This window comes from Helianthus annuus, chromosome 3, assembly GCF_002127325.2.
Source record: "Helianthus annuus cultivar XRQ/B chromosome 3, HanXRQr2.0-SUNRISE, whole genome shotgun sequence".
In the NCBI taxonomy this organism is placed as follows: domain Eukaryota; kingdom Viridiplantae; phylum Streptophyta; class Magnoliopsida; order Asterales; family Asteraceae; genus Helianthus; species Helianthus annuus.
This window is the reverse complement of record NC_035435.2, coordinates 171,215,041-171,240,528: the sequence shown is the minus strand read 5'-3', so window position 1 is coordinate 171,240,528 and position 25,488 is coordinate 171,215,041. Positions and strand designations below refer to the sequence as shown.

Sequence of the window (25,488 nt, the reverse complement as noted above, 5' to 3'; positions counted from 1 at the left end):
TTGCCCGGTTGCTCCTGACATTTCTTCCTGTCGAATAATCTTCACTTTTACTAAACTTTCCTTTTGGTTTCAATATATCTTAACAACCCCGATTACCCGAATCGTGTAATAACCAAAACAACCAAATCAATCTAATTCGCACTATAACCCCGGAATCAAAGCAAACGAACCCTAGATTCCTAACCGTTCGGTTCAACCGACTTCCTAGAACCGAAAATAAATTCTGAAATTGAAACTTTGCGAATTTAAACGAAATTGAAACCTGATCGCGAATTCCCTGCGATGCCTTGCGATTCCCACGCCTAGAGCCTGATGCTCTGATACCAATTTGTTGGCCCGAACTTGGATCTTGATCTCTAACGAGCGTGATAACAAACTTGAATAATAAACAATAATCGAACTTGTATATAACCGAAATGTATGAATGTGAGTATATACAAATCGAATAACTAGAATCGAATGACAAATGAAACAAATTTCAGCCCTATTTATAGACTTGAATGGATGCGAATGAAAGGACACGTCTCTTCGTGAATAGTCGCGTCTTTTGGATCTTGTGGATGAGATTGCTTGTAAAGAGTTGTGTCGATTTATAGCCATTTATCCGAACAGTTGCGTCTCCTTTGGTGGTGTCTCTTGGCCGATCGGTATGAGGAGAAGAGAGGAGGACACACCCCTTCGGTGGTGGTGGTGGTTATAATCTTCCATCTTGTCAATTTCGGCCCCTATACTTTGTAACCGCTAATTAACTAACTTTAAACTATCTATCTAACTAATCATGGTGTTAAGAGATTAACCGGTTTTCACACATGAGTCCTTTTAATGCAAAACCTTGCTATAGATAAAACATCAATGCTGGATGGCCAAACTGGATCATTCTTGATGCATCGTCGACAACGGTTCAGTTTCTGAATCCAAAACAACATAGCAATATGATCTAATTAAATGAAAATAGTAATGGATCTAATCTTGAAAATCGTCTCCATGCAATCTTCACAAATTTAAACATATTTACTAAAAAGAAATAAAAAAACATGGTGTTCACTTGTTAGTGATTACATACTTTGAAGCCATACTTCACGCTTACATGACCAGCTCCCATGTTTATCAATCTGCGATTATAAAGAAGATAACTTTATAACTTATGAATTTAAATAGTTGAAAGAAAGAAGGGAAAAAATGAGAATTTGAATTTTCGACTTTCACATCAACAGGTTCAAATAACCCGGTTGGATTTGATTAGCCATAGACGGGTTTTGCTGCGTGTTCATCCATTAGACTAAAGACACAACTTTGTTCTCTTTAACCTATTATCAATATCCGCTAACTCGCCACCTAACATTCCTTCTTGGTTGGGTCGTTTTGTTTGCTAAAAGGGTGGGATATATGAATGAAAAAGGGTTGTAATGGGCTCAATCTCCCAAATCGATACACGGTCATGCCTTTCGCCAGCAGTTGCCTCGTGCCAGCAAACCTACTCAAGACCAAAAAATGATTATGTTAGACCGACACTTTAGTTGTTCTGAAATATGCCAACATGAGAAATAAGTATACCTGTAGGTTATGCCATTGCGAGTTCTTCCATCGAACACCATTCAGATCACTAATACCAGTAATCATACCCATATGCCTAAGTAATCGTACCCATATGCCTGTAATAATTTTTCCACTAATATATTTAAACCACAATATACAAAAAAAAAAAACAAACAAAGTAAGTATGTTTAATATTTAAAAGTTAGACCTCTTTACATTCTTGTTCCCAGTTCTTTAGTCTCGAACATCAATTGGAACCACATGCCAAGAGATATCTGGTTGTTGTAGACTGCTTTATAGTACTTGGCTAATGGAATTACAAATTCTGATGGGCTAGTCCTGTTTTCAAAAATTAGCAAAGTGAAATGGATATTTGGGTTTGCTCAGGTGATTTGTAACGATGATAATACTCAAATATGTAATTATAAAATCTATGATAATTTGAATAGGTCTTATAAAGATCAATAACTATAAATTTTCAAATCATTATAAGAGCATTCACATCCTAACCATCAAATTATGTGAGGAGGGGTTTTTATATTATAAATGGTATAAAAAGTGGTTGTGAGTAGAGGAGAGAAAATGTTACTGTTCATCTGTATATTTTGGGGGACACTGTTCACCCGTTATAATTTTTTAATATATTTTGAAAGTGGTTGTGAGTGGAAGTTAGAGAAAAATGTAATGATAATATTATTTAATTGAAAGGATAGAGAAAAAGTATTTGTTTTTAGTGAAAATATATTGATATAGGAGTTGTTTTTTAGTGGAATGTATGTATAATTTGATGGATTGGATGTGAATGCTCTAATATACCAAAAACAAAGCCATCCATCAGAATATTTTTCCTTTGCCTCATTTAATCTCGAATATAACACCTGGTACCGTAAACAAGAACACGAAAGTTAGGGTTCTCCGCGGTCTGTATTGAAAACCGGTGGGTAAAAATTAATTAATCAGAAAATTGACCTTCGACGCCGGAGATCCATGTTCGGTTGACCGGTTGTTTCTCTTTTAATTCTGTCGCAGCCTCCAAATCCACATCTGACTGTTTATTCTGATACACCACCGGAGGTTCCACCGTTACGGCAGGCTCAAAATCGTAACTCACTGTCGGAATCTCATTTGCACCGAAAAACCCGGTGGATGCCTCTTCACCGTTGCCGACGCCGGAGAACCGACATAACTCCACCACCATGTACGGCGGACCCGTCTGTTATGTCGACGCTGGAGAGCCATGTTCGGCGCGTCCACCGTGTCGAAGCCGAAGACTTCTCCGCCTCTGTCTCCTATCTCTTCTCCCCTCTCTTTCTCTCCAGACTCTCTTTCATGTGGGTTAGGGTTAGGTTTTGAAGAAAGGAGAAAAAGCGGTGGGTATTTGGATTACCCCACAAAGCGTCGTCATGACCATCGTCTACACAGCGTCTCTCTCTTAAACCCTCAGCCGTTGTTCGTCAGTTGGGGTTGTAGAGGCGCCGGAATCAGGTGGCGTCGGCGTGGCTCCGCCACCAAAGGCGGTGGTCAGCCACCACTCCCTCACGATTCTCTCTCACTATCTTCTCTCTCTATACATTTGCATCTTTCTCTCGCTCTAAGGTGGTGGAGTCCTCCGGCGTTCCTCTGTTGGTCTTTTGCCAAATGAGGAAGATAAACAACAGGGGTGTGCCCTTTTATTTCCCTGTTTTACTGTTGGATGTACTGTTCATTACATTTCTTTTTTAATATAAGGAGATTCTCTCTCTCACTATCTTCTCTCTCTATACATTTGCATCTTTCTCTCACTCTAAGGTGGTGGAGTCCTCCGGCGTTCCTCTGTTGGTCTTTTGCCAAATGAGGAAGATAAACAACAGGGGTGTTCCCTTTTATTTCCCTGTTTTACTGTTGGATGTACTGTTCATTACGTTTCTTTTTTAATGTTGGATGTACTGTTCATTACGTTTCTTTTTCAATATAAGGATTACGTTTCTTTTTTAATGTTGGATGTACTGTTCATTACGTTTCTTTTTCAATATAAGGATAATGATTTAATAAAGAAATGAAAGATTTGATTAAATTGACTTTTCAAAATAAATTATTAATAATTTGTTATTGTACGTTTGAAACTGAGAAAAATAAGGAGATTTAAAAATGTATGATAACTTGGGATATTCATATTTACTTTTTTACCCTTTACTAAAAAATAAAAGAAAATTTAAATAAAATGAATAAAAGAAAAATCAAATAAAATGATTGGCTACAAAAGGTTCTGTAAGTTCTGCAAATATATAGAGTACTGCAATGATCCTAACCCTTATAATATTTAATTCACTGTTCATTCGATTCTATTTTTAATATATGTAAACTAGTTAAATTTCCGCCCGCGCGTTGCGGCGGGGACCTAATAACTGCAAAACGCGTGTCAGTAACGGCAAGCAGATACCAAATATCAAAACATAAATAAAATTGTCGTGAAAAGGATAGTCAATCTGTCCTAAAAAGCGATTTTAAATAACCTAATATATAATAATAGGACCCATACGTCCTACACGTTGGAAATTCGGTTGTTTCCAGTTCAGTTATTACGGTGCTAACACGTTAAAATATGGATGAGCTCGGTACCGGTAACGACACCGAAAGTACCGATCCGGAAAATCATCAAAGTTAGGTAGTAACGGCACCGAAAATGCTCGGTACAATACGGTATGGTATTTGAAGGTAAAAATTAATAAATATAGGTATCGTGCTAGACCGGTGTCGAACCAAAAGTAACGATTCTGAAAATGCCAAAAGGTAGGTACCAAATTGGTACCGAAAGTGATTTGGTATAGTAAATTTGGTACCGATACGATACCGGTTTGATTACAGGATTTGATACAATTTGCTCATCAATAATCTAAATATCCAAGTTAATTTTACATGCTACAATTCATTCATTACGTAAAAAGACATAAAATAAAGCAAAATAAGTTGTTGTGTATATAAAACCTCATTCAAACGAAATACAGCTTACTTACTGTGTGTATGAAAAGTAATCTAAACTATGCAATTACTTGCATTGCTACGTTGCTACAGGATTGATTAGCTCGGTACCAACCGGTAACGAAATCCTCAAAAGTGAGTACCGGTACCGAATATACCTGGTACAGTACGGCTTGATACGGTTGGCACTGGTACGACACCGGTATTTGAGGGTAAAACCCGATGAATACCGGTACCGAACGAATACCGAAAATACACTCAGTTTGATAAATTTGATACCAATGTACCCAATTCTATTCATTCATTTCTATTTTCTCTTTTTAATATTTATTTATTATTCTCTTTTTATTATTTATTTATTATTATTATTACTACTCTTCATTTACTTGTCTTTTTAATATTTAGGTAAATAAATTTCTTTTTATGTTAATATTACTATATAAAAAAAAATTCAACGAAAAAATAATAGACTTTTATTTAAGCCTATGATATAACTTAAAATATTAATTGAATTACTTTTTATGTTAATATTACTATATAAAAAAAAATCAACCAGAAAATAATAGATGAACTTTACGCTTTTATTTGGTCCAAACTCTTTAGGTTATTAAGCGAACAAAATAAACTATAAATATGTGTTCGGTTCACCGAATGTTTGGAATCGGAACTAGAATTTATATAGGAATTGAAATAGAAATTGTTGGAATTGTAATCTCAATTCCATTTTTGATGTGTTTGTTTTCAAATAAATTGGAATTTATCACTCCGACCCTCACCACCCCAATTCGGGTCGAAATAGTTTGAGATGAAAAGGCACGGGTTGAAATGGTACTAGTCGAAACGGTAAGATGTCACCAGTGTCGTCTGCGTTCACGAGTGTGGGTGGCCTTTTGTCATTAGGTCTACCCTATTTTACCACAATGTGTCTTTGGGCGGTGAGTCGGGTCACCAACAACATCTGTATTCATGGGCGTTGATGGCCTTTTGCTATTAGACTTACTCGGATGATTGGGCTTTTGCTGGTTATTCATAAAAAAAAAGGTTATAGACCAGAAATATCAAGTAGGTAAACTAGGTTTTCATGATTTGAGTGTGTTTGGGGGGTCTATTCTGCGCTCTTTAGTGTGGACTCGATTAAAATAACGTATGATAGAGGTCCTGATATTCGCGAGTAATTCACACGTTAAAAAAAATGATTTGAGTGAGTATTTTGAGCTAAAAAAACACATGCTTTCTGCCATTTGATAGTTAGGTTGAAGATTCAACTCCGTTTCCCAGCCGGAGACGATGATGAATCGCACAGCTTTCATCAAATTCAGAGGTACCAACTCCTTCCTTCTTCATTCTCTCTCATCTTTCCAATCCGGTACTCATAAAGCTTCCCTTCACTCCAATGTTTCCTTTTTGATTCATAAAATTACCAACTTGAATGATGCCTTGGAACTGTTCGATGAAATGTCACACAGACAGCCTTTGCCATCTGTTGTTAAGTTTAATCAGTTGTTGACTGCTGTTACCAAAATGAAACATTTTTCTTCTTCTCTTGACCTTTTCAACCAAATGTGTTCCCTTGGTGTCCCTGTTAATGAATATTCTATGAGCATTGCAATCAAGTGTTGTTGCCAGTTGTATCGCTCCAAAGACGGGTTTGCAGTCCTAGGCTGTTGCTTTAGGCGAGCTATTGCACCTGATGTCTACATATTTAATGCACTCTTAGACGGACTCGTCCTTGAAGATAGGATTCTTGAAGCAGAGAATCTATTCAAGAAGCTTATTAAACAAAAACTTTGTGAACCTGATGTAGTTACTTACAGCACAATGATTAAAGGGCTTTGCAAGTTCAGTAATAACGTTACAGCAGTTGCTTTGCTCAGGCTAATGGAACAAAAAAACTGCAAGCCTAGTATTGTTACATATAGCACCATCATTGATAGTCTTTGCAAGGATAAAATGATTGATGATGCTTTCAAGCTCTTTAAAGAAATGGTATTTAGGAAAGGCATTCTACCAGATGTCATCACATACAACTCTTTAATTTGTGGTCTTTGTAAGTTAGGTCGTTGGGATGAGGCCACAAAGATGCTAAAAGAAATGGAGGATGAGAACATTTCTCCAAATGTACATACCTTTAATGTATTAGTTGATGCGTTTTGCAAGGAAGGTAAAGTAGAAGAAGCTGAGGCTGTTATCAACATCATGATTGAGAGAGGTAAGGCTCTAGACTTAGTGACATACAACTCACTTATTGATGGTTACTGTCTTCGAGGGGAAATGATCAAAGCAAGGGAGATTTTTGATTCCATTACACTTAGAGGCCTCATTCCTGATGTTGTTACTTACAATAGTTTATTGAATGGATATTGCAAGAATCTGAATATTGAGAAGGCTGTGCAACTATTTCGTGAAATGTCCGGAAAAGGTTTAAAACCCGATGTAGTCACTTACAGCACCATGATACAAGGATTGTTTCAGGTTGGGCGTTGTGTAGCTGCGCGCAGACTCTTTAATGAGATGCATGCACAAGGCCGAATTCCAGACCGCTGCACTTATCGAATAGTTCTCGAGGGTCTTTGCAACAACCATCTAGTAGAGGATGCGCTCTCTTTGTTTCATTTGGTGGGTAACAGCAAGCTTAATTCTGATATTGCTGTGTACAACATTCTCATTGATGGTGCAGGCAAAAATGGGAAAGTAGATGTTGCGAGGATTCTTTTCCAAGGTCTAATTGATAAAGGCTTGCAACCTGATGTTCGTACATATAACGTGATGATCAGTGGTTTTTGTCAGGAAGGTCAATTGAAGGAAGCAAAGTCGTTGTTTCTTAGAATGGACGAGAGTGGATGCCCCCCAGATAATGTTACTTACCGTGTTTTTCTCCAAGGATGTCTAAAGAACCGGCACTATGATGATGTGGAGATGCTTTTACAGGAAATGGTTGATAGAGGTTACTCACTTGATGCTTCGACTTTATCGTTATTTATAGATCATATTGCAGCTGGTTTACTAGATAGAAGTATGCTTAAGCTGTTAGGTAAGCTTGTGCCAAAAGAATTATTGAACGATCCTAGCTTGTGCGACTGGGAGTGAAACTGAGATAGTAATTGTGGGATGAAAAGTGAAGATTATAACTTGCAAAATGCGGAAAGCAGGAAATCTCTGTTGGTTCAGGCCCTTTGATTTATACACACAAAACTCACTTGCAGGAACTACACGAATATTTGTATGTGAACTAAAAGAAATTATGAGGAGTAGATATTTTGAGAGTAAATGAAATAAAAGCTACACTTCTTATTGAATCAGAAAAAGGCTTTATATAGCCTGCATACACAACGTGGGAACCACTAAAATAGCAATAAAATACTCAGTCTACCTACAGAACCGGTTGACGATCACCAACGTTCACTTTTCAACTTAACTGTCCTCCTAAATCGGTCAAACCCTTCTACCCACTATTCTTTATTCAACAACTAAATAAAACAACTAAAAACTTATTTAATAAAACTAATAAAAACACCAATAGTCAAGATTAAAACCCAACATTCTCCCCTTTAATCTTGACCCGTTTCTTCATCAAAGAAGTGTCGGCTCGTCTTCTTCGATCAAGTTGGCTTCTTTGTCTTTGTCGTTCCATTTCGTGCACTCGTAGCTAAAATGCCCAAAAACTCCACAATCATAACACCTAATTCCACTTTTGTCACCTCGACCTGAGCCTCTTCCACGGCCTCTTCCGCCTCTATCACTGCTTCTTCCACGACCTCTTCCTCGACCGTATCGCCTATCACCATCACCATTCTTTTGCTCACTAGCCATCAAGAGTTGGCCTTGCTCTCCCTCCTTTTCCTCATGGCTTTTCATACGCTCTTCATACGCCTTTAATCTCCCAACGGCTTCATCGAATAACATTGTGTCCAAATCAAAACATTGTTCGATTGAAGCCACAAGTTGAAAGAATGGCTTCGGCATCGAATCAAGTAATCTTTTCACTAAATCAACTTCTTCAAGTTCATAACCTAGAGACCTTACCTTCGATGCCATGCCGTTCAATTTTACCACGAAATCGTCAACCGCTTCACCCTCTTTCATGCGCATAGTTTCAAGCTCCCTTCTTAATGTTGCAAGTCGAGCCGCTCTTACCCGATCTACACCCAAGTACCGGGTCTTCAGTCCGTCCCACACTTGCTTGGGATCGGTGTAGCTAGCCATTTGCAACACCATCTCCTCGGGAATAGCTTGAAACAAAAAGGCTAAAGCTTGTTTTGCTTTCTTTTCATCCGGTTCAGCACCTAACGCCCTCGGTTCAACAGTCTCCCATACACCATTTGCATCCATAATGGCCTTAACCTTGACTGCCCACACCGGATAGTTTGTTGGGGTCAAAACCGGAACTTGAAACGACATCGAACCAGCCTCTTTAACAGGTACCATTGCCATGCTTCACTTCCTTTTCGGTCTTGAGCTTTCCTTTTCGGTCGGACCGCCAGTCACGGTCTTCTCTGCGGTCTCGGTCTAGTTGCCGCGGGTCTCTTGGGGCTCGTCGGTCTTCTCGGTCTTCCACCGGAGTTCACTTTCCGGCAGCGGTCACGGTCTTCGATCTTCTCTGATGTAAGCTTTCGGTCTCTGGCTCACACCTACGGTCTTCCTGGCGAGAGTTCTTCGGTCTGATTTTCAAGCCACCGGTGAATTATGGCTTTGTTCTTCTCGCCAATGTCGGTCTCTCTCTCGGTCTTCTTTCTTCCTTTGCGATTCACATGAAATCGCAAGCTCTAACCTGGGTGCTCTGATACCAAATGTTGGTTCAGGCCCTTTGATTTATACACACAAAACTCACTTGCAGGAACTACACGAATATTTGTATGTGAACTAAAAGAAATTATGAGGAGTAGATATTTTGAGAGTAAATGAAATAAAAGCTACACTTCTTATTGAATCAGAAAAAGGCTTTATATAGCCTGCATACACAACGTGGGAACCACTAAAATAGCAATAAAATACTCAGTCTACCTACAGAACCGGTTGACGATCACCAACGTTCACTTTTCAACTTAACTGTCCTCCTAAATCGGTCAAACCCTTCTACCCACTATTCTTTATTCAACAACTAAATAAAACAACTAAAAACTTATTTAATAAAACTAATAAAAACACCAATAGTCAAGATTAAAACCCAACAATCTCTACCAAAATCTATTTGGTGTTCATGTGTTTGGTTGTTAGACATTTTCCATGTAAAAGCTAGCCGCGACATCTTCTTTGTGTTTTACTTTTTGCTTCTCGATACATGATGTTTCAAAGTTTATCAATTTATAAGGTAGTTCGAGTTTAATATAACTATGTAGGTGTCTTAGCTTGATCCTAATTCAGACAAGGTTACTAGTATGCTATCCAAGGTTTAAAAAAACGGAAACGAGTTTCGAGGCGTCTTCCCTTCGCCTCACGAGGCGTAAGCCTCGAGGCGAACCGAGGCGTAAGCCCGAGGCGGATTTAAAAAATAAATATAAATATTATATATCTTATAAAAATAGTAATACTTACTAAATTCATCATCAAATTCATCAAAATAATCAAAAACACACATATAAAAGACATAAATTGCTTGAAATTGACACAAAAACTCAAAAACATCAAAAACAAATAACAAAAACCCCTGAGGCGCACCCGAGGCGCAGCCTTTTTAGCGCCTCAGCCCCTCTGAGGCGCACATACAGTAGAAACCCCCTGAGGCGCGCCTCAGAATCGTTTTTTGGCCGTTTCGCCTTGAGGCGCGCCTCGAGGCGCACGCCTCAACCGTTTTTTAAAACCATGATGCTATCATATCTTGCTTCTTAAAGATGCATGATTGATGAGAATTCAGAATTGACTTCCATAGGCGTGGCGTGGGTTTTATTAGCAATCTAGTTCTTTGTGTATTATACAAGCACCTGCAAATATTAAGTAATTGGTTTCCTAGTATTAATCAATTTCCTTCTATGGTCAAGGTTTTTTAAGTATTGTTGCAAATATGTGAGTCTTGGGCTTTGGTGGGAGGCCCCTGCTTCTCAAAATTTAGGAACCATCTTCTTTTTTTCTTCAGTAATATTATGGTTTGATTCGTATCAAATTGGTATGAAAAATGAATTTTGTTCATGGAAAAAAAGCATATTTTTTTCTGATTTCTGCAACTATGGCCAACAAAAATATTGACAATTTGGAAGCTGATATCGCTCAGTTCCGTGCAGAAGTTGACAATGTTCCAAAGGGGTCGCTGACAATTTGGCGAATAGGGTCCGTGGCTTGCAACAACAGCGGGTGACTTGTCCACCAAGCAACCAAAGATTATGGTTTCTATAGTTTGTGTGCATCAGGTGAAAAAAAAGGATCAACCTTTTTCATGGTTTGAACCATACAGATAGAAGGTATGTATATGGGGACCAAGTATGGGTTGAGGAAACTGAAGATGTCATCTTTGAGTGAGAAGACGCGTAGGCTGGATTTATCGTGTGGAATGGTATTTTGAGATTCAATCTAGGGAACGACTTAGGGTGACAGTTTTGTGCATGGAAAGCTCAATTTTATCATAGTACCGTTTGAGTGAAGGACAGGCATCGTTTCAGTATCGGGAAAGGTTAAAGAAACCGGTTCTGTACATGTATTTTTGTATGCATGATTATTGAGAGATATGCTAAAAACGGAGTAGTGCATGAATTTTTTTGCATGTATTACACTAAATCTATAGTGGGGTTTATGTGTCGTTACGGTGACCATATCGTGACTAGCAACACCAATTACCAAAATCTAATGTTGGCCTAGATTAGCTTTTGAAACATTGAAACTTGAGTTATAAATGAATAAATGATGTTTTTATACAGTTTTTGTGTCTAAAATATGTCTACTTAGACGAGCTCTGAAACATATTTTATGTAACGAAGTTAATTGAGACTTGAAGTAAAGACTAGCCCTAGTTGTACGGTTATATAACTTTCAGTTCACCATCTTCCATGCAACAAGCACTTAGTATGTCGAGTTACTAATGATAATAACAAGTGTTTGGTATAACATAACGCCCTGGCAATTCACTGCCACATACATAATGAACTTTAACTTATTTTTGAACGACAAATTTAGATCACTGACAGATCACTAGAGTGTGCTCGTGCCACCAGCGGAACTACCCGATCATATCTATCTCCATTAGGCAACAATACTTATACACTAATTCAAGAGGAAACCCAATAAATATGAAAAAAAACCCTCTATGAAAATCGAACTCGGGACCTGATAGTCCCTAAACTTTATACCACCCAAAAATGCCACTAGGCTTTAATGGCACATAATGAACTTTAACTAACCTATCATTTAGTTGTCACCTTGTAGTTTAACTAAAAATTAAAAGAAAAAAAAAACAAAAAAAAAAGTTTGATTGATGCGTTAGGGTGGACCCCACCTGATTTATCAAGCATTAAAGACTATGATATATCTTAAAATATTAATTGAATTACTTTTTAGGTTAATATTACTATATAAAAAATTTCAACCAGAAAATAATAGATGAATTTTACGCTTTTATTTGGTCCAAACTCTTTAGGTTATTAAACGAACAAAATAAACTTTAAATATGTGTTTGGTTCACCGAATGTTTGGAATCAGAATTGGAATTTATATGAGAATTGAAATAAAAATTGTTGGAATTAGAATCTCAATTCCATTTTTGATGTATTTGTTCTCAAATAAATTGGAATCTATCACTCCAACCCTCACCACCCCCAATTAGGGTCGAAATAGTTTGAGACGAAAAGGTCCGGGTTGAAATGGTACGAGTCGAAACGGTATGATGTCACTAATGTCGCCTGCGTTCACGAGCATGAGTGGCCTTTTCCTAATGTGCCTTTGGGTGGTGAGTCGGGTCAGGGCCGGCTTTGGGTCTGTGCGGGAGCTGCCATCGCACAAGGCCCAAAGCATCTAGGGGCCCCAAAATTGTTTAAAAAATATATATGTTTTTAGGGTCAAGTTATTCTACAAAGGCTTCTAATTGTAAGAAATGTAAGAAGGATTTATAGAGTGACAAGTGTCCAATGACCTAAAACAAAACCAACTACATCTAGGAATGGCAATGGGCCGGGCTTGGGCCGGGTATTGGTAATCCCAGGCCCGTACCCGGTTGTAATTCTTTGGCCCATACCCGGCCCGTTACCCGTCGGGTATTTTTCGGGTAATTACCCGTCGGGTATCGGGCATACCCACGGGTATCGGGCATACCCGCGGGTATCGGGAAAATACCCGTTAGTTTCTTAAAAATACACGTTAGGACAAATATGCAATTTTTACTTTGATGTTTATATAATTTACTATTTTAATGACTATAATAAATGAAAATATGACTAATAACTTACATATCATAATCAGACCACATATACTAAACTAAATTAAAACGATTACTTAATTAAATAATTATATCAGGACAACCTATTTGCATAAAACATCCACATAATAAAGGGTGATTACTTCCATATCCAATATACATGCTTAAAAATAAGTTATATGTTAACTAAACACTTGCCAAATAAATAGGCACATATGACTATAAAGAATGTAATAAGTACATTTACTAAGTTTATATATATGGAAATCTATAATTCGGGTATTATTCGGGTAAATGGGCCGGGTATCGGGCGGGTATCACTAAATTCCATACCCGTACCCATACCCGAATTTTTTCTATTTTTAAGCCCGTACCCGGCCCATACCCATTGGGCTTCGGGTATACCCGACCCGTATGTTTCGGGTTTCGGGTATACCCGTCGGGCTTGGGCTTTTTTGCCATCCCTAACTACATCACCACCAAAAACCTAAACACCCACCCCCACCCCACCACCACCCAAAAACCTAACCCTCCCCCCCCCCCCAAAAAAAAAAAAAAAAAAAAAACAAGAAAAAAACTATATCTCACCAAAAAACCCCCAAAAAACCTAAACCCCCTACCCCCACCCCCCAAAAACCTAAAAAAAACCTAACCCCCCCCCCCCCAAAAAAAAAAAAAAAAAAAACCTAAAAAAACCTAACCCCCCCCCCCCCCCCCCAAAACCTAAAAAAAACTAAACACCCACCCCCACCCCCTCGGCAAAAAAAAAAAAAAAAATTTAGGGTGGGTGATGGGGGGGTGTTTAGGTTTTTGGTGGTGGTGGATGTTTAAGTGGTTTTTTTTTTTTTTTTTTTTTTTTTGTAGTGGGGTTTTTTTGTGTAGTGGGTTTTTTTAGGTTATTGGACACTTGTCACTCTATAAATCCTTCTTACACTTCTTACATTTAGGATCCTTTGTATTTGATCCTAATCCTATGTTTTTAATATATAAATTTGATGTAGAAAAATAATACATAAAATCTTCCTTTGGTTTAATGGATGCCAGGATTATATGATGAACTGACTACTCTGGGTTCGAATCCTACTCTGAGTTTATTTGTGTTCTAATTTTTCCAATTTTCTTTTGTTTTCTAGTTTTTCAGTTAAGCTGAGGAAACTCATTACTTTTTAGTTTTAGCTTTGATTTTGATTTTTCAATTTAAATTTATTTAACAATTTACAAAACAAACTTTACATGTTTACTTGTTTAAATTTGTAGGTTTTTTATTTCTCATTTCTCATTTAACCATTTACAATATAAACTTAGAATAACTCAGTATCTAATTCTATTTATTTTATTTGTATGACAAGGTTCGTGTTGCCAAACTAACTTGGATATGTTTACACATATATTACAATTCTTTTGCTAAAGAAGATTTAAGTGTTAGTTATTTTTGCTTGTCCAGAGGGTGTTGAAACTAATGTTAGGTGTGTCAATTTATTTGTAAGATAAAACCAGGATTTCTTGTTTTTAATCAATGCTAATTTGCGTTGTGCATTCACTTTACTTTAGTTTATGTATATGGATAATTATGATACATTGAAATATAAAGAAGAACCGGTATGCAGTGGCGGATCTAGAAAATCCGCCAAGCGGTAACGTTTTATAAAAAAGTGGTAACGAAATCGAAAAAATGTCAAATTTTTCCAAAATTTACACTAATTTTACACTACCGCCGGAGCGCCAAGCGGTAGCGGACGCTCCCCCTTACAATGAAGTAGATCCGCCCCTGCCGGTATGGATTATAAATACTTGATCAAGAGCTTTATGTTTAAAAACGCTAGGAGTGTCTCATGATTTGTTTAAGTAAGTTTGATCATTTTGCTACACTATTTTTTATTTTTTCATTTTCTCACAATTAGTGTCGGGGGGGGGGGGATATTCCACGGTCCTCCCAACCGCCGAGGTGATCCCACCTCGCAGACCGCCACCCAGCAAGCCTGAGTCTGGGGGTAAATCCGCTACCGTAGGGGGCACTGGGAACGAGCAAGACTCGAACCCGCCACCTCCGGGTTAGAATGCGGGCTGGTGGCCATTGGGCTGACACCCAATGGTTACAATTAGTGTTGTATTGTGGTTTTTTAATATATGATTGATGAGTTTATATTATAGGGAGGGACCCAATTTTTTTTTGTCTCGCACGAGGTCTAAAAGTTTTATATCATTCTCAGAGACGGCCTTGAGTCGGGTCACCAGCAAAGTCTGTATTCAAGGGCGTTGATGGCCTTTTGGTAATAGACTTACCCAGATGATTGGGCTTTTGTTGGTTATTCATAAAAAAAAGGTTACAGACCAGAAATATCAAGTAGGTAAACGAGGTTTTCATGATTTGAGCGTGTTTGAGGATCTATTCTGTGAGAGGCTCTCTAGCGTAGACCCGGTTAAGACACGTACACTAAACCTCTCGGTATTTGCTGAGTAATTCACACATTTAAAAAAAAATTGATTTGAGTGTGTACTTTGAGATTTTTAGAAATACAAAAAGAACATGCTTTCTGCCATTTGATAGTTAGGTTGAAGCTTCAACTCCATTTCCCCCTGCTGGAGACGATGATGAATCGCACAACTTTCATCAAATTCAGAGGTACCAACTTCTTCCTTCTTCATTGTCTCCCATCTTTCCAATTCGTTACTCACACAGCTTCCCTTCACTCCAATCTTTCCTCTTTGATTCATAAAATTACCAACTTGAATGATGCCTTGGAACTGTTCGATGAAATGTCACACAGACAGCCTTTGCCATCTGTTGTTAAGTTTAATCAGTTGTTGACTGCTGTTACTAAAATCAAACATTTTTCTTCTTCTCTTGACCTTTTCAAACAAATGTGTGCAATTGGTGTTCCCGTTGATAAATACTCAATGAGCATTGCAATTAAGTGTTGCTGTCAGCTGTATCGCACCAAAGACGGGTTTGCAGTCCTAGGATGCTGCTTTAGGCGAGCTATTTCACCCAATGTGTACATATATAATGCCCTCTTAGATGGACTTGTACTTGAAGATAAGATTCTTGAAGCAGAGATGTTATTCAAGAAGCTTATTAAACAAAAACTTTGTGAACCTGATGTAGTTACTTATAACACAATGATTAAAGGGCTTTGCAAGTTCAGTAATAACGTTACAGCACTTGCTTTGCTCAGGCTAATGGAACAAAATAACTGCAAGCCTAATATTGTTACATATAGCACCATCATTGATAGTCTTTGCAAGGATAAACTGATTGATGATGCTTTCAAGCTCTTTAAAGAAATGGTATCCGACAAAGGTATTCTACCAAACGTCATCACCTACACCTCTTTAATTTGTGGTCTTTGTAAGTTTGGTCGTTGGGATGATGCCTCAAAGCTGCTAAAACAAATGGAGGATGAGAACATTTCTCCGGATGTGAAAACCTTTACTGCATTAGTTGATGCATTTTGCAAGGAAGGTAAAGTAGAAGAAGCTGAGGCTGTTATCAACATCATGATTGAGAGAGGTGAGGTTCCAAACATAGTGACGTACAGTTCACTTATAGATGGTTACTGTCTACGAGGTGAAATGATCAAAGCAAGGGAGATTTTTGATTCCATTACACTTAGAGGCCTCGTTCCTGATGTTGTTACTTACAATAGTTTATTGAATGGGTATTGCAAGAATCTGAATATTGAGAAGGCTGAGCAAATGTTTCATGAAATGACTGTAAAAGGTTTAAAACCCAATGTAGTCACATACAACACCATAATACAAGGATTTTTTCAGGTTGGGCGTTGTGTAGCTGCGCGCAAACTCTTTGATGAGATGCATGCACAAGGCCAAATTCCAAATGAATGCACTTATGGAATAGTTTTAGATGGCCTTTGCAACAATCGTCAAGTAGAAGAGGCTCTCTCTTTGTTTCATTTGATGGGTGATAGCAAGCTTAATTCTGATATTGTTGTGTACAATATCCTCATCAATGGTGCAGGAAAATGTGGGAATGTGGATATTGCGAGGGTTCTTTTCCATGGTCTAATTGATAAAGGCTTGCAACCTGATGTTCGTACATATAACGTGATGATCAGTGGTTTTTGTCAGGAAGGTCAATTGGGGGAAGCAAAGTTGTTGTTTCTTAAAATGGAAGAGAGTGGCTGCCCACCAGATGATGTTACTTACCGTGTTTTACTCCAAGGATATCTAAAGAACAGGCACTATGATGATGTGGAGATGCTTTTACAGGAAATGGATGATAGAGGTTACTCACTTGATGCTTCGACTTTATCGTTATTTATAGATCATATCGCAGCTGGTTTACTAGATAGAAGTATGCTTAAGTTGCTAGGTAAGCTTGTGCCAAAAGAACTACTGAACGATCCTAGGTTGTGCGATTGGGAGTGAAACTGAGATAGTAATTGTGGGATGAAAAATGAAGATTATAACTTGCAAAATGTGGAAAGCAGGACATCTCCTTCAAATTCCATTCCATTTAGTCTGCTTGTGTTTGGTCCTTAGACATGTAGTCTTCATGTGTTTGGTCATTTGACATTTTCAGTATAACGAATTCACAACGCTTACACATTTGTGTTTGTTGTAGTTTAATGATGTTTTTCTTGTTTCAGGAATACCAGCTGTAACATGTGCTTTTGCTTCTTGAGATATGATATTTCACATTTTATCGACTTGATATTTCACATTTTATCAACTTGCTGGTTTTTGTTTGACATGATATGCATTCCTTGGTTAGATGTATAATTTGTTTGTTTAATGCTGTTAACAAAGATAGAATGAGGTTGGTTATATAAATGTTTTGACATAAGTTAAGTTTGGAAACAAGTCGGATCTGATATTTAACGGTACAAATTCGAGTCATTTTAAGTTTCGACCTTGCCGCAACGTACGACCGGTCAAAATTATACACGTATTAATAATTGAAGTCTTTGAACAGTAACATAGGGCATGTTCGGGATTTCATATCAAACATAGTTTCCACCGCTTCTCATCCCTTTTCTTTTGCTGTATGAAGTATGAACACAGAATAGGAATAGGGTTTAGACAGAGGAGTAAGAGAGAGAGAGAGACAGATTAGAGGTGGAGAGGGATCGGAGCCGTCGTCTCCAGCTGGCCACCCTCTTGGCGGTGATGATGGTCGGATGGTTTTGACGCGGCAAACGGTAGAGAGAGCAGCGGTGGACAGAGAGAGATAGAGAGGAGCGACGGTGATGGAAAAACCGGCCACGTCTCCGACCGGACACCCATGGTGGTGGTTGATGGTGACCGTGACGGCTGTGGTTTCTAGGATTCTCTCGACATTCTGGTGGATTCCCAAGCCTAAAAGACCAGTGTGAGTCACAAAACCCGGAATATGGCCAGCCAGAGGCGTGGAGGGAGGAGATGGAGGAGTTGCCGGCGGGAGATTGGGAATTACGGAAATGCCTATGGTGACCGTCCGTCGCGTTCTTTATAAGGTTCGATTTTTTCGTTTAGGTATTAGAATTTGTGCTTGATTTGTGAATTAGTTTGGTATATATACTCATCTAACGAGTATGTGATGCTGCTCTAACAACTTTGAGAGAATGAGGTTACATGTATGCTTTCTAACTATTCATCGTCAGACCTTCAAATCGCTCCACTGATCTTTGTTTTAGTCTGACATGATGGTTTTTGTTGGTGTATTTGAAGTAACCATATGGTCGACTTGATTCGCCACAAGGTAAAGTTTTGAAGTTGTTATGGCACGAGTTAGCGGGCTTGTCACGAGCACAGTTATGCCTACCTCGTTGTGATTATCAACATCGATTAAGAAATTTGTAGGGCTTACAAGTGGTACTTTCAGTTCAGAGAAGAATACCAGGTTCCATTTGATGGAGGAATATGACAAGAAACAGATGTATTCAAAGCTTTAGCTCTTGGTGCGAAGTGGTTATGGTAATTTTACCATCAAATGGGAGAAAAAACTCAAAGTTTTAGCGATTTTCTTAGAATTATACATGGTGATATTTTCTAATATTGTAGGTTGGGCGAGCGGTTGTGTGTGGCTTAACAACAAAGGGTGAGTATGGAGTAAAAAAGTGATGGAGATGTTGAAGGATGAACTAGAGTTCACAATGGCTCTTTCCGGTTGCCCCACTCTCAACGATGTTACCACGAACCATATCAGAACTTAGGTCGGTAATCGTCATTGTAGATTGTAGTTTTAAATCATCTTATGAAGAATCATTTGATATTGGTTTTTATAATCCAGAATAATAAAATTAAAGGTACTAATGAATCTACACTAGATTTGATTTGTATTGAAAATTAAAAAACTTGCTTTGTTCAAAAGTATTGCACTTCAATATTTTCTAGCTGGATTTTCATCTACAGATTCTTTAGGGTGTTAGGAGTGGTTAGACACTTGAGAGTGACAAACTAAAAATTCAACCAATGAGAGTGTGCCATGTCAAAGTGGTAAACTATGCTCAAAAGGTTGGCAATGGTTTAGACACTTGGTAAAGTGGTAAACTATTTAAAAAGAAAAAAGGAAAAAAGTGTGATTGGTTGAGATTGGAATGGACCCCACCCCACACTACCCTCTATCTCTCACACTACCCTCTCTCTCATGATTCCCGCATCGGCGAGCCTACACCGCTTGATCAAAGAAACCGAGCGGCAAAGGGCTCGGCGGCGGTGTTGCCGCGCGGCAAAGGCCTTTGTGGACACCCTTTGCCGCACCACTCCTAACACCCTTATATTTGATAATAAATGAAGAAAGTCAAATTGAGTTGAGGGATAAGGCTGCAGAGGTAAGTTTTAGTTCTGTTTTCATTTTTAACATCTGGATCCAAAAATGTTTCATCGTTGCCATTTTGGTCCAACTGACTTAACTCCATCCATATTTGTTAAGTCTGCCAAGGGTATTTTAGTCATTTCATTTTTCTTTTTATCAACCCTTTATGGCTAAAATGACTAAAATGCCTTTGGCAGACTTAACAAATATGGATGGAGTTAAGTCAGTTGGACCAAAATGGCAACGATGAAACATTTTTGGATCCAGATGTTAAAAATGAAACCTTTGGACTAAACTAGCAAAATGGGCCAAACCACAGGGACTAAAATGGCAATTAACTCTTTATTTTATTTTTGAGTTTGCATTTGATGGTGTCATGAATTGGTACCGACGTAAAAGTTGGTTGTCGCTTGGTGATTATTTACATGTAAATGTTGGTTTTGAGAAGGTACTGAAACGAAGGAGCCAATAACTGTGGAAGAAAAGCAAGACAACGGCCTATGGTCAATGACAGCAACGGAAAGATTTTCATTTTTAACATACATGTGCGATTTATTAACGAATAATCTAAGATACGCTTGCGAGTGAAACCAACTATTGTAGCTGCTTAACATATGCCGGATACAACAGGTTCATGGCGTGCCCAACCAACTATTGTAGCTGCTTAACAAATGCCGGATGCAGCAGAAGTATATGATGCCAAAGTGTAATTGTTTCTTTGATAATATTGTATACTAGATTTTATACCCGCCGCGGCGGCGTCATACGTGAAATGACAATGTATAGATTACAATCAACCAGACTCGTTTCCGAACTAAATTGACGTCAAAACGTATGATAGCTCCAATTTATACCGTCAAATCAAAACGTAGACCCGATTTATTTTCAAACAAAGTTTACGTCAAAACGTACATAAAAAACATTTAAGAATTGACCCAACTCATTTTCAAACAAAACTTACGTTAAAGCGTAGAAGAACTCGAATTTATACCGATATGTCTATAAAAATAAAAGCGTAAGAAAATAGTTTTAGGGTAAGCTCGAAACTTTAGAAAGTTGAAGTTAGAGGGTTACCTATGACATTATAGTAAAGTGTAGAGGTAGGATGGGTTATATGTAAAAAGTTTGAAGGTTAAAAAGAAGTTAGAAAGTATGGGTGCTTTTTTGTCAAGTTAAAAAATAGAAGGTTGGTTTTTCTGTAGTTAGAAATTTGAGAGGAGAGTTTTATCAATTAAAAATAGTTTAGGTGAATTTTATAAAAATAGAAAGATGGTCACCACCGACCTTTCATTTTCATATTATATAAATATAAATATGTCTTATGGATCAAGTTTTTGGTTTTTTAAGTAGAACGAAGTGATCTTTGTATCCATATACATTATTTCGCTTTAATGTGACAAAATTGGTTTGATTGTGTACAAATGATTTTTTTAAACGCTTTATATATTTGATGATAACGAGAAACAGGTAATTTAGTAGAAAGACAGGAGAATGTGGTTGAATTGTTTCCTTTTCTTTTCTAGAGTAAAAATCAAAATATTACATGAATTATAGGATAAATAAATTAGAAGTACAATCTACATAGAAATACTTTTTGAGAGAATACTTACAAACCATATGAGAATTATTCAGGGTGTATCCGGTATGAAGTATGGCTTTGGAATAATATTATCATTACTTTTCTTTTTGTTATGCTTATGATTTTGTTTGTGTAATATGTGCTAAGAAGCTTTGCATGTTACTGTTATAGCATCTATAATGTGGGGGCTATGGATGATTATAGATGCCACAAGGGTGGCGAAGGATGGGTGAAACAACAAATGTTGGCATTGTGCGGATTCATCCTTGCCGAAGGAAGAGCAAAAATATTTGGTTAACGGATGAGCTCATTGATGAAAGTGCGAGTCCCATTCAATCTTTCTTTTTCTTTTTAAAAGAAAATCTTTATAAACTAAAGATTAAAAAAACAATTATAAATTGATTTAACTATTATGACTTTGTTGCAACTTAAACCTAACAAATGCATTAATGATACAATGTTTGTATGTAGTTCCGGCCACCATGGTCGGGATAATAGATGGTTTTTTTTTCTGATGTACACCACTATCGTAACCAAAATTACTACTAGACACGTGAAGTCTTGACCCGTGATTTTCCACCGCAACGCGCAGTTGTAGTATAACACTAGTTCTAGTTAAAACATAAGGAAGGAAGTGCACAAATTGGTCCATTAACGTAGAGAATTAATTTCAATGTAAATATTAAAATGCACAAATTGGTCCATTAACGTAGATAATTAATTTCAATGTTAATATTAGTATAATATGAAAATATAAAATGCACAAAATGAAGCTTTAAATAATTTTGTAAAGTTTAAATCTCATCGAGTACGACATGAAATGCGAACATAACAGATGTAAGATAAAAGTGAAAAATGGATAATAAAATCGTGATCTGTTTATGACAAACTAAACTTATTTCTATAAAAGTATATATAATTTTACATGTTTTAAAAAATAATTAAAATTAGTAGAACATGCTTCATTATTAGTCTTTCTTAATACATGAAACATATAAAAAAGGTTATCGGGCAAATCTTCTGGTGGATTGGCAACCCCATGGGTCAGGTTGAGTAAGAGGTTTTACTACAACGTGCCTTCGGGTTGTGGGTTGTGTCACCAGCGTCGTCTGTGTCTACGAACGTGGGTGACCTTTTGCCATTAGGTCTACCATGTTTTACCACAATGTGCCTTTGGGCGGTGAGTCGGGTCACTAGCAACGTCTGTGTTCGCGGACGACTTATCCCGTTATCCGGGTGATAGGGCTTTCTTGATCATTCATAAAAAAAAATGTATGGAACATAAATATGAAGTAGGTAAACGAGGTTTTCATGATTTGAGTGTGTATTTTGAGTTTTTTAGAAATACAAAAAGAACAGGCTTTCTGCCATTTGATAGTTAGGTTGAAGCTTCAACTCCGTTTCCCTGCCGGAGACGATGATGAATCGCACAGCTTTCATCAAATTCAGAGGTACCAACTCCTTCCTTCTTCATTCTCTCTCATCTTTCCAATCCGGTACTCATAAAGCTTCCCTTCACTCCAATGTTTCCTTTTTGATTCATAAAATTACCAACTTGAATGATGCCTTGGAACTGTTCGATGAAATGTCACACAGACAGCCTTTGCCATCTGTTGTTAAGTTTAATCAGTTGCTGGCTGCTGTTACCAAAATGAAACATTTTTCTTCTTCTCTTGACCTTTTCAAACAAATGTGTTCCCTTGGTGTCCCTGTTAGTAATTACACTATGAGCATTGCAATCAAGTGTTGTTGTCAGTTGAATCGCACCAAAGACGGCTTTGCACTCCTAGGATGCTGCTTTAGGCGAGCTATTCCACCCAATGTCTTCATATTTAATGCACTCTTAGACGGACTCGTCCTTGAAGATAGGATTCTTGAAGCAGAGATGTTATTCAAGAAGCTCATCAAACAAAAACTTTGTGAACCTGATGTGGTTATGTATAACACAATGATTAAAGGGCTTTGCAAGTTCGGTAATAACGTTACAGCACTTGCTTTGCTTAGGCTGATGGAGCAAAAAAACTGCAAGCCTAGTATTGTTACATATAGCACCATCATTGATAGTCTTTGCAAGGATAAAATGATCGATGATGCTTTCAAGCTCTTAAAAGAAATGGTATCTGACAAAGGTATTCTACCAAACGTCATCACCTACAACTCTTTAATTTGTGGTCTTTGTAAGTTAGGTTGTTGGGATGAGGCCTCAAAGATGCTAAAAGAAATGGAGGATGAGAACATTTCTCCAAATGTGAAAACCTTTACTGCATTAGTTGATGCATTTTGCAAGGAAGGTAAAATAAAAGAAGCTGAGGCTGTTATCAACATCATGATTGAGAGAGGTGAGTTTCCAAACATAGTGACATATAGCTCACTTATTGATGGCTACTGTCTGCGAGGGGAAATGATCAAAGCAAAAACAATTTTTGATTCACTGAGACCTAGAGGTCTCGTCCCTAATCTTGTCACTTACAATAGTTTGCTGAACGGGTATTGTAAGAATCGGAATATAGAAGGGGCTATGCAAATGTTTCGTCAAATGTCCGGACAAGGTTTAAAACCCGATGTGGTCACTTACAGCACCATGTTACAAGGATTGTTTCAGGTTGGGCGTTGTGTAGCTGCGCGCAGACTCTTTAATGAGATGCATGCACAAGGCCGAATTCCAGACCAGTGCACTTATCGAATAGTTCTAGAGGGTCTTTGCAACAACCATCTAGTAGAGGATGCGCTCTCTTTGTTTCATTTGGTGGGTAACAGCAAGCTCAATTCTGATATTGTTGTGTACAATATCCTCATCAATGGTGCAGGAAAATATGGGAAAGTGGATATTGCAAGGAATCTTTTCTATGACCTAATTGATAAAGGCTTGCAACCTAATGTTCATACCTATACTGTGATGATTAGTGGTTTTTGTAGGGAAGGTCTATTGGCGGAATCAAAGTCGTTGTTTCTTAAAATGGAAGAGAGTGGCTGCACACCAAATAATGTTACTTACCGTGTTTTACTCCAAGGATATCTAAAGAACAGGCACTATGATGATGTTGAGATGCTTTTACAGGAAATGGATGATAGAGGTTACTCACTTGATGCTTCGACTTTATCGTTATTTATAGATCATATCGCAGCTGGTTTACTAGATAGAAGTATGCTTAAGTTGTTAGGTAAGCTTGTGCCAAAAGAACTACTGAACGATCCTAGCTTGTGCGACTGGAGTGAAACTGAGATAGTAATTGTTTAGAGGAAAAATGAAGATTAAAACTTGTAAAATGTTGAAAGCAGAAAATCTCTACCAAATTCTATTTGGTGTTCATGTGTTTGGTTCTAAAATCTAGTCACTTCCTAAAGGTTAACTTTTGATATTTTACTAACGGTTTGATAATATTATAGCAATCCAAATCTTCATGTATTGATAACCAAACACATAAATTAAAGGTACTGATACGAACGAATTGGCAGTTTGGGTCTGGTTGAAACCGATTTGGTAGTGCAAATTGAACCCGGTTGCGAGAGGGGGAACCGGTTTGCCTCAAACTTGGTAAAGTGTCAACATATACATTTGTTCAGTGTAGATGAACTGGTCAACATATTTTGCAAGCGTATAACCTTTCTAAGGCCAATCTGTGACCTTACACAATGGTATAAATAACGTTAATGGCAGGAATCCATTCGATTCTCTTCATTACGGTATTAATACGATACAGACACTCAATTTTTTGCCATTTTCATCCAAACGTCTGACTTTTTTTTGCCAAAATCGTCCCTGAGATTTGAGATTTTATGACATTTTCATCCAAACAACTAATTTGCTTTATTTTTTCTATCAAACATTTGGATGAAAATGGCAAAAAATCTCAAATCTCAGGGACGATTTTGGCAAAAAAAAGTCAGACGTTTGGATGAAAATGGCAAAAAATCTCAAAAGTGAAAACTATATGGTACAAAAAAAGTTGTTTTGTATGAAAATGACAAACATATCCAAACCTCAGGGACGATTTTGGCAATTTACTGTAACTTTTATTTTTAAAATTTCACACTATATATATCCTACCATTTTTACTAAAACCATACCATTTCTACTGTCCATTCTCCATAAATTTTATACATTTTATCATACTCACACAATGTTTCCCAACAATCAAAACGCATGGGACCCCAACAATCCGTTTTGTGGTAATTTAGCAAACAATGAGCAAAATTGATACCGAAGAGACCCGCGAACGGGTGAGATTGCGTATTGTCCTATGCCACCTACCACCACAACCTCCCCTCATCCAACAACACCACCACTGCTTCCCGGTTTTCTTGGATACTATCCCGCACCAC

At 37.7% G+C, this 25,488-nt stretch overlaps 3 protein-coding genes and 1 long non-coding RNA gene across 6 annotated transcripts; 3 read left to right on the top strand and 1 right to left on the bottom strand.

Moving 5' to 3' along the window:
* Positions 1-812: 812 nt before the first annotated feature.
* On the bottom strand, positions 813-3,140 carry LOC110930833. 3 transcript variants are annotated; one of them, XR_004888954.1, is made up of 7 exons: positions 2,506-3,138; positions 2,353-2,414; positions 1,745-1,875; positions 1,555-1,652; positions 1,201-1,474; positions 1,064-1,112; positions 813-908 (listed from the first exon to the last, which is right to left on the bottom strand). It is a non-coding gene; the product is annotated as an uncharacterized LOC110930833 (long non-coding RNA). The 3 variants fall into 3 exon arrangements; XR_004888955.1 differs by having other exon boundaries at positions 1,336-1,474; positions 2,506-3,136; XR_004888953.1 differs by having other exon boundaries at positions 1,064-1,474; positions 2,506-3,140.
* A 2,642-nt stretch (positions 3,141-5,782) lies between these two features.
* Positions 5,783-7,630, top strand: LOC110930834 (putative pentatricopeptide repeat-containing protein At1g12700, mitochondrial). Its single transcript, XM_022174215.2, has one exon. It carries the CDS (start codon positions 5,785-5,787, stop codon positions 7,579-7,581), a length of 1,797 nt encoding a protein of 598 aa, XP_022029907.2. The 5' UTR covers positions 5,783-5,784; the 3' UTR covers positions 7,582-7,630.
* Positions 7,631-15,473: 7,843 nt separating this feature from the next.
* On the top strand, positions 15,474-17,518 carry LOC110930835 (putative pentatricopeptide repeat-containing protein At1g12700, mitochondrial). Its single transcript, XM_022174216.2, has one exon. It carries the CDS (start codon positions 15,587-15,589, stop codon positions 17,216-17,218), a length of 1,632 nt encoding a protein of 543 aa, XP_022029908.2. The 5' UTR covers positions 15,474-15,586; the 3' UTR covers positions 17,219-17,518.
* A 5,020-nt stretch (positions 17,519-22,538) lies between these two features.
* LOC110930836 (putative pentatricopeptide repeat-containing protein At1g12700, mitochondrial) lies at positions 22,539-24,529 on the top strand. Its single transcript, XM_022174217.2, has one exon. The coding sequence runs from the start codon at positions 22,583-22,585 to the stop codon at positions 24,401-24,403; it is 1,821 nt and encodes a 606-aa protein (XP_022029909.1). The 5' UTR covers positions 22,539-22,582; the 3' UTR covers positions 24,404-24,529.
* Positions 24,530-25,488: the final 959 nt, after the last annotated feature.

Bases quoted from the DNA above. Each gene is read 5' to 3' on its own strand.
- LOC110930834 (XM_022174215.2), top strand. From the start codon at position 5,785: ATGAATCGCACAGCTTTCATCAAATTCAGAGGTACCAACTCCTTCCTT.
- LOC110930835 (XM_022174216.2), top strand. From the start codon at position 15,587: ATGTCACACAGACAGCCTTTGCCATCTGTTGTTAAGTTTAATCAGTTG.
- LOC110930836 (XM_022174217.2), top strand. From the start codon at position 22,583: ATGATGAATCGCACAGCTTTCATCAAATTCAGAGGTACCAACTCCTTC.